Genomic DNA, 12,177 nt, shown 5'->3' with positions numbered 1-12,177 from the left:
TGATGTGTTTCCATAGTCATGTGATGTGTTTCCATAGTCATGTGATGTGTTTCCATAGTCATGTGATGTGTTTCCATAGTCATGTGATGTGTTTCCATAGTCATGTGATGTGTTTCCATAGTCATGTGATGTGTTTCCATACTCATGTGATGTGTTTCCATAGTCATGTGATGTGTTTCCATACTCATGTGATGTGTTTCCATAGTCATGTGATGTGTTTCCATACTCATGTGATGTGTTTCCATAGTCATGTGATGTGTTTCCATGGATTTCCAGCTCCCTGCCTGGACTTTGTCCAATTCAGAGGGACTGTTAGGTGTGGTACACATCACATAGGGACTGATATGTCTAGGTACACATCACCCAGGGACTGATATGTCTAGGTACACATAACCCAGGGACTGATATATCTAGGTACACATCACATAGGGACTGATATGTCTAGGTACACATCACCCAGGGACTGATATGTCTAGGCACACATCACCCAGGGACTGACAGGTCTAGGTACACATCACTTAAAGACTGTTAGGTCTAGGTACACATAACCCATTGACTATTAGGTCTAGGTACACATCACCCAGGGACTGATAGATCTAGGTACACATCACACAGGGACTGATATGTCTAGGCATACATCACCCAGGGACTGCTAGGTGTGGCACACATCACACAGGGACTGATATGTCTAGGCACACATCGCCCAGGGACTGCTAGGTCTAGGTACACATCACAAAGGGACGGATAGGTCTGGTACACATCACACAGGGACCGATATATCTAGGTACACATCACACAGGGACTATTAGGTCTAGGTTCACATCACCCAGGGACTGATAGGTGTGGTACACATCACACAGGGACCGATATGTCTAGGTACACATCACCCAGGAACTGATAGGTCTAGGTACACATCGCCCAGGGACTGATATGTCTGGGTACACATCACATAGGGACTGTTACGTCTAGGCACACATCACACAGGGACTGATATGTCTAGGTACACATCACACAGGGACTGACAGGTCTAGGCACACATCACCCAGGGACTGATAGGTCTAGGCACACATCACCCAGGGACTGATAGGTCTAGGTACACATCACCCAGGGACTGGTAGGTCTAGGCACACATCACCCAGGGACTGCTAGGTGTGACACCACACAGGGACCGATGTGTCTAGGTACACATCACACAGGAACTGAATGGTCTAGGTCCACATCACCCAGGGACTGATATGTCTAGGTACACATCACATAGGGACTGATATGTCTAGGTACACATCACATATGGACTGATATGTCTAGGTACACATCACATAGGGACTGATATGCCTAGGTACACATCACACAAGGACTGATATGTCTAGGTACACATCACATAGCAACTGATATGTCTAGGTACACATCACATATGGACTGATATGTGTGGTACACATCACCCAGGGACTGATAGGTGTGGTACACATCACCCAGGGACTGATAGCTCTAGATACACATCACACAGGGACTGACTGATAGGTGTGGTACACATCACACAGGGACCGATATGTCTAGGTACACACGGACAAGTTCTGGCCTGGTTTAGATCTTATCTGTCGGAAAGATATCAGTTTGTCTCTGTGAATGGTTTGTCCTCTGACAAATCAACTGGAAATTTCAGTGTTCCTCAAGGTTCCGTTTTAGGACCACTATTGTTTTCACTATATATTTTACCTCTTGGGGATGTTATTCGAAAACATAATGTTAACTTTCACTGCTATGCGGATGACACACAGCTGTACATTTCAATGAAACATGGTGAAGCCCCAAAATGGCCCTTGCTAGAAGCATGTGTTTCAGACATAAGGAAGTGGATGGCTGCAAACGTTCTACTTTTAAACTCGGACAAAACAGAGACGCTTGTTCTCGGTCCCAAGAAACAAAGAGATCTTCTGTTGAATCTGACAATTAATCTTAATGGTTGTACAGTCGTCTCAAATAAAACTGTGAAGGACCTCGGCGTTACTCTGGACCCCGATCTCTCTTTTGAAGAACATATCAAGACCATTTCAAGGACAGCTTTTTTCCATCTACGTAACATTGCAAAAATCAGAAACTTTCTGTCCAAAAATGATGCAAAAAAATGAATCTGTGCTTTTGTCACTTCTAGGTTAGACTACTGCAATGCTCTACTTTCCGGCTACCCGGATAGAGCACTAAATAAACTTCAGTTAGTGCTAAATACGGCTGCTAGAATCCTGACTAGAACCAAAAAATGTGATCATATTACTCCAATGCTAGCCTCTCTACACTGGCTTCCTGTCAAAGCAAGGGCTGATTTCAAGGTTTTACTGCTAACCTACAAAGCATTACATGGGCTTGCTCCTACCTATCTTTCCGATTTGGTCTTGCCGTACATACCTACACGTACGCTACGGTCACAAGACGCAGGCCTCCTAATTGTCCCTAGAATTTCTAAGCAAACAGCTGGAAGCAGGGCTTTCTCCTATAGAGCTCCATTTTTATGGAACGGTCTGCCTACCCATGTCAGAGACGCAAACTCGGTCTCAACCTTTAAGTCTCTACTGAATACTCATCTCTTCAGTGGGTCATATGATTGAGTGTAGTCTGGCCCAGGAGTGGGAAGGTGAACGGAAAGGCTCTGGAGCAACGAACCGCCCTTGCTGTCTCTGCCTGGCAAGTTCCCCTCTTTCCACTGGGATTCTCTGCCTCTAAGCCTATTACAGGGGCTGAGTCACTGGCTTACTGGGGCTCTCTCATGCCGTCCCTGGAGGGGGTGCGTCACCTGAGTGGGTTGATTCACTGATGTGGTCATCCTGTCTGGGTTGGCGCCCCCCCCCCCCCCCCCTTGGGTTGTGCCGTGGCGGAGGTCTTTGTGGGCTATACTCAGCCTTGTCTCAGGATGGTAAGTTGGTGGTTAAAGATATCCCTCTTGTGGTGTGGGGGCTGTGCTTTGGCAAAGTGGGTGGGGTTGTATCCTTCCTGTTTGGCCCTGTCCGGGGGTGTCCTCGGATGGGGCCACAGTGTCTCCTGACCCCTCCTGTCTCAGCCTCCAGTATTTATGCTGCAGTAGTTTATGTGTCGGGGGGCTAGGGTCAGTTTGATGCACAACGCATCACCGGGGGCAAACTACCTGCCCTCCAGGACACCTACACCACCCGATGTCACAGGAAGGCCATAAAGATCATCAAGGACATCAACCACCCGAGCCACTGCCTGTTCACCCCGCTATCATCCAGAAGGCGAGGTCAGTACAGGTGCATCAAAGATGGGACCGAGAGACTGAAAAACAGCTTCTATCTCAAGGCCATCAGACTGTTAAACAGCCACCACTAACATTGAGTGGCTGCTGCCAACACACTGACACTGACTCAACTCCAGCCACTTTAATAATGGGAATTGATGGGAAATTATGTAAATATATCACTAGCCACTTTAAACAATGCTACCTTATATAATGTTACTTACCCTACATTATTAATATCATATGCATACGTATATACTGTACTCTATATCATCGACTGTATCCTTATGTAATACATGTATCACTAGCCACTTTAACTATGCCACTTTGTTTACATACTCATCTCATATGTATATACTGTACTCGATACCATCTACTGTATCTTGCCTATGCTGCTCTGTACCATCATTCATATATCCTTATGTACATATTCTTTATCCCCTCACACTGTGTACAAGACAGTAGTTTTGGAATTGTTAGTTAGATTACTTGTTGGTTATTACTGCATTGTCGGAACTAGAAGCACAAGCATTTCGCTACACTCGCATTAACATCTGCTAACCATGTGTATGTGACAAATAAAATTTTATTTGATTTAGTTTGTTATGTCTGGAGTACTTCTCCTGTCCTATTCGGTGTCCTGTGTGGATCTAGGTGTGCGTTCTCTAGTTCTCTCCTTCTCTCTTTCTTTCTCTCTCTCGGAGGACCTGAGCCCTAGGACCATGCCTCAGGAATACCTGACATGATGACTCCTTGCTGTCCCCAGTCCACCTGACCGTGCTGCTGCTCCAGTTTAAACTGTTCTGCCTTATTATTATTCGACCATGCTGGTCATTTATGAACATTTGAACATCTTGGCCATGTTCTGTTATAATCTCCACCCAGCACAGCCATAAGAGGACTGGCCATCCCACATATGCTCTCTCTAATTCTCTCTTTCTTTCTCTCTCTCGGAGGACCTGAGCCCTAGGACCATGCCCCAGGAATACCTGACATGGTGGCTCCTTGCTGTCCCCAGTCCACCTGGCTGTGCTGCTGCTCCAGTTTCAACTGTTCTGCCTTGTTGTTGTTCGACCATGCTGGTCATTTATGGACATTTGAACATCTTGGCCATGTTCTGTTGTAATCTCCACCCGGCACAGCCAGAAGAGGACTGGCCACCCCACATAGCCTGGTTCCTCTCTAGGTTTCTTCCTAGGTTTTGGCATTTCTAGGGAGTTTTTCCTAGCCACCGTGCTACTACACCTGCATTGCTTGCTGTTTGGGGTTTTAGGCTGGGTTTCTGTACAGCACTTTGAGATATCAGCTGATGTACGAAGGGCTATATAAATACATTTGATTTGATTTGACATCACACAGGAACTGATAGGTCTAGGCACACATCACCCAGGGACGGATAGGTCTGGTACACATCACATAGGGACCGATATGTCTAGGTACACATCACCCAGGAACTGATATGTCTAGGTACACATCACATAGGGACTGATACGTCTAGGCACACATCACACAGGGACTGATATGTCTAGGTACACATCACACAGGGACTGATATGTCTAGGCACACATCACACAGGGACTGATAGGTCTAGGCACACATCACCCAGGGACTGCTAGGTCTAGGTACACATCACACAGGGACTGATATGTCTAGGCACACATCACACAGGGACTGATAGGTCTAGGCACACATCACCCAGGGACTGCTAGGTGTGACACATCACAGATCACTGATCTCTGATCACTCTGGCTACGTTAGCAGCAGTGTGTGACTCTGAGACTGGAGGGACATGTCTTGGCTGACCTACTACACCCTCAACTGTCTGTCAGATGAAGGGAATACAGTTCTGGGTTAACTGACATGACTTCTCTCTGTTTCAGCTCCCACTGAATCCCCGTTGAGACCCAGTCTTGGTGAGTGTTTGGTTTCTAACACACGTTTAAAGCACTCTAATATGGTTATAGCCAATTTGTTAGTCCTTATTATTGGAGCCTCAACCAAGTTATGTGTGACCTCTAGCTGAGATCCATGGTAACCATGCTGTGCTACGTGATGACTTTGACTCCAGCCTTCAGGGAGAACTGGACCCCAGCATCTGGTAGGTAACACATATATATAGGTAACAAATATATACTGTAGGTCACAAGTACATACTGTAGGTAACAAATATATAGGTACCAAATATATATTGTAGGTAACAAATACATACTGTAGGTAAAAAATGTATACTGTAGGTAACAAATACATACTGTAGGTCACAAGTACATACTGTAGGTAACAAATATATAGGTACCAAATATATATTGTAGGTAACAAATACATACTGTAGGTAAAAAATGTATACTGTAGGTAACAAATACATACTGTAGGTCACAAGTACATACTGTAGGTAACAAATATATAGGTACCAAATATATATTGTAGGTAACAAATATATACTGTCGGTAACAAGTACATGCTGTAGGTAACAAATACATACTGTAGGTAACAAATATATACTGTAGGTAACAAATATATACTGTATGTCACAAATATATACTGTAGGTAACAAATGTATACTGTGGGTAACACATATATACTGTAGGTAACAAATATATACTGTAGGTAACAAATGTATACTGTGGGTAACACATATATACTGTAGGTAACAAATATATACTGTAGGTAACACATAGATCATATATACTGTAGGTAACAAGTACATACTGTAGGTAACAAATATATACTGTAGGTAACACATATACACCGTAGGTAACAAATACATACTGTAGGTAACACATATATAGGCACCAAATATATACTGCATGTAACAGATATATACTGTAGGTAACAAATATACAGGTACCAAATATATACTGTAGGTACCAAATACATACTGTAGGTAACAAATATATACTCTAGGTAACAAATGTATACTGTAGGTAACAAATACACACTGTAGGTCACAAGTACATACTGTAGGTAACAAATATATAGGTACCAAATATATATTGTAGGTAACAAATACATACTGTAGGTAACAAATATATACTGTCGGTAAAAAGTACATACTGTAGGTAACAAATACATACTGTAGGTAACAAATATATAGGTACCAAATATATACTGTAGGTACCAAATACATACTGTAGGTAACAAATATATAGGTACCAAATATATACTGTAGGTACCAAATACATACTGTAGGTAACAAATATATACTCTAGGTAACAAATGTATACTGTAGGTAACAAATACACCCTGTAGGTCACAAGTACATACTGTAGGTAACAAATATATATGTACCAAATATATATTGTAGGTAACAAATACATACTGTAGGTAACAAATATATACTGTCGGTAAAAAGTACATACTGTAGGTAACAAATACATACTGTAGGTAACAAATATATACTGTAGGTAACACATATATACTGTAGGTAACAAATATATACTGTCGGTAAAAAGTACATACTGTAGGTAACAAATACATACTGTAGGTAACAAATATATACTGTAGGTAACAAATATATACTGTCGGTAAAAAGTACATACTGTAGGTAACAAATACATACTGTAGGTAACAAATATATACTGTAGGTAACACATATATACTGTAGGTAACAAATATATACTGTAGGTAACAAATACATACTGTAGGTAACAAATATATACTGTAGGTAACAAATATATACTGTAGGTAACAAATGCATACTGTAGGTAACAAATATATACTGTCGGTAAAAAGTACATACTGTAGGTAACAAATACATACTGTAGGTAACAAATATATACTGTAGGTAAAAAGTACATACTGTAGGTAACAAATATATACTGTAGGTAACAAATGTATACTGTAGGTAACAAATATATAGGTACCAAATCTATATTGTAGGTAACAAATACATACTGTAGGTAACAAATATATACTGTCGGTAAAAAGTACATACTGTAGGTAACAAATACATACTGTAGGTAACAAATATATACTGTAGGTAACAAATATATACTGTAGGTAACACATATATACTGTAGGTAACAAGTACATACTGTATGTAACAAATATATACTGTAGGTAACACATATATACTGTAGGTAACAAATACATACTGTAGGTAGCAAATATATAGGTACCAAATATATACTGTATGTAACAAATATATACTGTATGTACCAAATATATACTGTAGGTAACAAATATATACTGTAGGTAACAAATATATACTGTAGGTAACAAATATATACTGTAGGTAACAAATATATACTGTAGGTAACAAGTACATACTGTAGGTAACAAATATATAGGTAACAAATATATACTGTGGTTAACAAGTACATACTGTAGGTAACAAATACATACTGTATGTAACAAATATATAGGTAACAAATATATACTGTAGGTATCACATATATACTGTAGGTAACAAGTACATACTGTAGGTAACAAATACATACTGTAGGTAACAAATACATACTGTATGTAACAAATATATAAGTACCAAATATATACTGTAGGTAACAAATATATAGGTACGAAATATATACTGCAGGTAACAAATATATACTGTAGGTAACAAATATATACTGTAGGTAACAAATATATAGGTACCAAATATATACTGTAGGTACCAAATACATACTGTAGGTAACAAATATATACTGTAGGTAACAAATATATAGGTACCAAATATGTACTGTAGGTACCAAATATATACTGTAGGTAACAAATATATACTGTAGGTAACAAATATATACTGTAGGTAACAAGTACATACTGTATGTAACAAATATATAGGTAACAAATATATAGGTACCAAATATATACTGTAGGTAACAAATATATACTGTATGTAACAAATATATAAATACCAAATATATATGTAGGTAAGAAATATATAGCTACCACATATATAGGTACCAAATATGTACTGTAGGCACCAAATATATAGGTACCAAATATATAGGTACCAAATATATAGGTACCAAATAAATATGTAGGTACCGAATATATAGGTACCAAATATATACTGTAGGCACCAAATATATAGGTACCAAATATATAGGTACCAAATATATAGGTACCAAATAAATATGTAGGTACCGAATATATAGGTACCACATTTATACTGTAGGCACCAAATATATAGGTACCAAATATATAGGTACCAAATATATAGGTACCAAATATATAGGTACCAAATATATAGGTACCAAATATATAGGTACCAAATATATAGGTACCAAATATATAGGTAACAAATATATAGGTAATAAATGTATAGGTACCAAATATATAGGTACCAAATATATAGGTACCAAATATATAGGTACCAAATATATAGGTACCAAATATATAGGTACCAAATATATAGGTACCAAATATATAGGTACCAAATATATAGGTACCAAATATATAGGTACCAAATATATAGGTACCAAATATATACTACCATTCAAACGTTTGTGGTCACATAGAATTGTCAATTTTCTGTCCATTAAAATAACATCAAATTGATCAGAAATACAGTGTAGGCATTGCTCATGTTTTATGTAAATGACTATTGTGGCTGGAATTATTTTCATGTTTTTAATGTAATACCTACATATGAGTATAGAGGTGTCACGGATCCTTCTGGAACTTTCATTGTGCACACCAGGCCCCTGTTCCCACTGAGTGTATTTGTATATACGTGTCTGTTGGTCACCATGGTGCTGTCCAGTATTGTTACCATGTCTGTTGTACACCATGGTGCTGTCCAGTATTGTTACCATGTCTGTTGTACACCATGGTGCTGTCCAGTATTGTTACCATGTCTGTTGGTCACCATGGTGCTGTCCAGTATTGTTACCATGTCTGTTGGTCACCATGGTGCTGTCCAGTATTGTTACCATGTCTGTTGTTCACCATGGTGCTGTCCAGTATTGTTACCATGTCTGTTGGTCACCATGGTGCTGTCCAGTATTGTTACCATGTCTGTTGTTCACCGTGGTGCTGTCCAGTATTGTTACCATGTCTGTTGGTCACCATGGTGCTGTCCAGTATTGTTACCATGTCTGTTGGTCACCATGGTGCTGTCCAGTATTGTTACCATGTCTGTTGTTCACCGTGGTGCTGTCCAGTATTGTTACCATGTCTGTTGGTCACCATGGTGCTGTCCAGTATTGTTACCATGTCCATTGGAGCGTGAGAGTACCTGTGCTGTGTGTTTGGGCTTTCGTGCACTTGTGGATTGCGAAGCTGATTACGGGTCCAGTCCCGTGTGTTAATCATTGTGTGTTATTTATTTGAGGTTCTCCTCCCTCTTTTGTTTTGGGTTTCTACCCTGTGTTTTGTTACGTGTTTGTTTGAATTTCAACCCTGTGTTTTTGTTACGTGTTTGTTTTGGGTTTCTACCCTGTGTTTTTGTTACGTGTTTGTTTTGGGTTTCAACCCTGTGTTTTTGTTACGTGTTTGTTTGGTCTTCATCCCCAGGCCTTTACACGGCACGCCGTAATTTGGGCTGAATAAAAAAACCCTGTTACGCATTCCTTCGCTTGTCTCCCGAAACCGTTATGCCAACGTGACAAGAGGCCTATTATCAGCAACCATCATTCCTGTAGGCCTCTGTATGCCTATATAGATATTCCATTAAAAATCTGCCGTATCCAGCTACAATAGACATTTACAACATTAACAATGACTACACTGTATTTCTGATGAATTTGATGCTATTTTAATGGACAAAAAATGTGCTTTTCTGTCAAAAACAAGAACATTTCTAAGAGAATCCAAACTTTTGAATGGTAGTGTATATAGGAAACAAATATACAGGTAACGAATATACAGGTACCAAATATATAGGTACCAAATATATAGGTAATACATTTATAGGTACCAGGTAAATAGGTACCAAATATATAGGTAATACATTTATAGGTAACAAATATATAGGTACCAAATATATAGGTAATAAATGTAAAGGTACCAAATATATAGGTACCAAATATATAGGTAACAAATGTATAGGTAACAAATATACAGGTACCAAATATACAGGTACCAAATATATAGGTAACAAATATATAGGTAATAAATGTAAAGGTACCAAATATATAGGTACCAAATATATAGGTAATACATTTATAGGTACCAGGTAAATAGGTACCAAATATATAGGTAATACATTTATAGGTAACAAATATATAGGTACCAAATATATAGGTAATACATTTATAGGTACCAGGTAAATAGGTACCAAATATATAGGTAATACATTTATAGGTAACAAATATATAGGTAATAAATGTAAAGGTACCAAATATATAGGTACCAAATATATAGGTAACAAATGTATAGGTAACAAATATACAGGTACCAAATATACAGGTACCAAATATATAGGTAACAAATATATAGGTAATAAATGTAAAGGTACCAAATATATAGGTACCAAATATACAGGTAACAAATAAATAGGTAATAAATGTAAAGGTACCAAATATATAGGTACCAAATATACAGATAACAAATATACAGGTACCAAATATATAGGTAACAAATGTATAGGTAACAAATATACAGGTACCAAATATATAGGTAACAAATATATAGGTAATAAATGTAAAGGTACCAAATATATAGGTACCAAATATACAGATAACAAATATACAGGTACCAAATATATAGGTAACAAATGTATAGGTAACAAATATACAGGTACCAAATATACAGGTACCAAATATATAGGTAACAAATATATAGGTAATAAATGTAAAGGTACCAAATATATAGGTACCAAATATACAGGTAACAAATAAATAGGTACCAAATATATAGGTAACAAATAAATAGGTAACAAATATATAGGTACCAAATATATAGGTAATACATTTATAGGTACCAGGTAAATAGGTACCAAATATATAGGTAATACATTTATAGGTAACAAATATATAGGTAATAAATGTAAAGGTACCAAATATATAGGTACCAAATATATAGGTAACAAATGTATAGGTAACAAATATACAGGTACCAAATATACAGGTACCAAATATATAGGTAACAAATATATAGGTAATAAATGTAAAGGTACCAAATATATAGGTACCAAATATACAGGTAACAAATAAATAGGTAATAAATGTAAAGGTACCAAATATATAGGTACCAAATATACAGATAACAAATATACAGGTACCAAATATATAGGTAACAAATGTATAGGTAACAAATATACAGGTACCAAATATATAGGTAACAAATATATAGGTAATAAATGTAAAGGTACCAAATATATAGGTACCAAATATACAGATAACAAATATACAGGTACCAAATATATAGGTAACAAATGTATAGGTAACAAATATACAGGTACCAAATATACAGGTACCAAATATATAGGTAACAAATATATAGGTAATAAATGTAAAGGTACCAAATATATAGGTACCAAATATACAGGTAACAAATAAATAGGTACCAAATATATAGGTAACAAATAAATAGGTAACAAATGTATAGGTACCAAATATATAGGTACCAAATATATAGTTACCAGGTAAATAGGTACCAAATATATAGGTACCAAATATATAGGTACCAGGTAAATAGGTACCAGGTAAATAGGTACCAAATATATAGGTACCAAATATACAGGTATCCAGGTAAATAGGTACCAAATAGATTGGTACCAAATATATAGTTACCAAATTTACAGGTACAGGGTAAATAGGTACCAAATATTTAGGTTCCAAATATATAGGTACCAAATATATAGGTACCAGGTAAATAGGTACCAAATATACAGGTACCAAATATACAGGTACCAAATATACAGGTACCAAATATATAGGTACCAAATATATAGGTAACAAATATACAGGTACCAAATGTATAGGTACCAAATATACAGGTACCAGGTAAATAGGTACCAAATATATAGGTACCAAATATATAGTTACCAAATA

The 12,177-nt window shown here is 37.4% G+C and overlaps 1 protein-coding gene across 3 annotated transcripts in view; it reads left to right on the top strand.

The window, feature by feature from the left end:
* The window catches only part of reln (reelin), a 293,151-nt gene that overhangs the window by 176,212 nt on the left and 104,762 nt on the right, over positions 1-12,177 (top strand). For all 3 annotated transcript variants that reach the window (XM_090213321.1, XM_090213329.1, XM_090213323.1), the window contains exons 5-6: positions 5,125-5,157; positions 5,264-5,342. In XM_090213321.1, coding sequence (XP_090069447.1) covers positions 5,125-5,157; positions 5,264-5,342 — 112 coding nt within the window. The remainder of the gene's footprint in view (positions 1-5,124; positions 5,158-5,263; positions 5,343-12,177) is intronic.

This window comes from Oncorhynchus mykiss, chromosome 2, assembly GCF_057628025.1.
Source record: "Oncorhynchus mykiss isolate SJ-2025 chromosome 2, ASM5762802v1, whole genome shotgun sequence".
In the NCBI taxonomy this organism is placed as follows: Eukaryota; Metazoa; Chordata; class Actinopteri; order Salmoniformes; family Salmonidae; genus Oncorhynchus; species Oncorhynchus mykiss.
The sequence above is the reverse complement of the archived record's forward strand: the minus strand, read 5'-3'. Positions and strand labels throughout refer to the sequence as shown.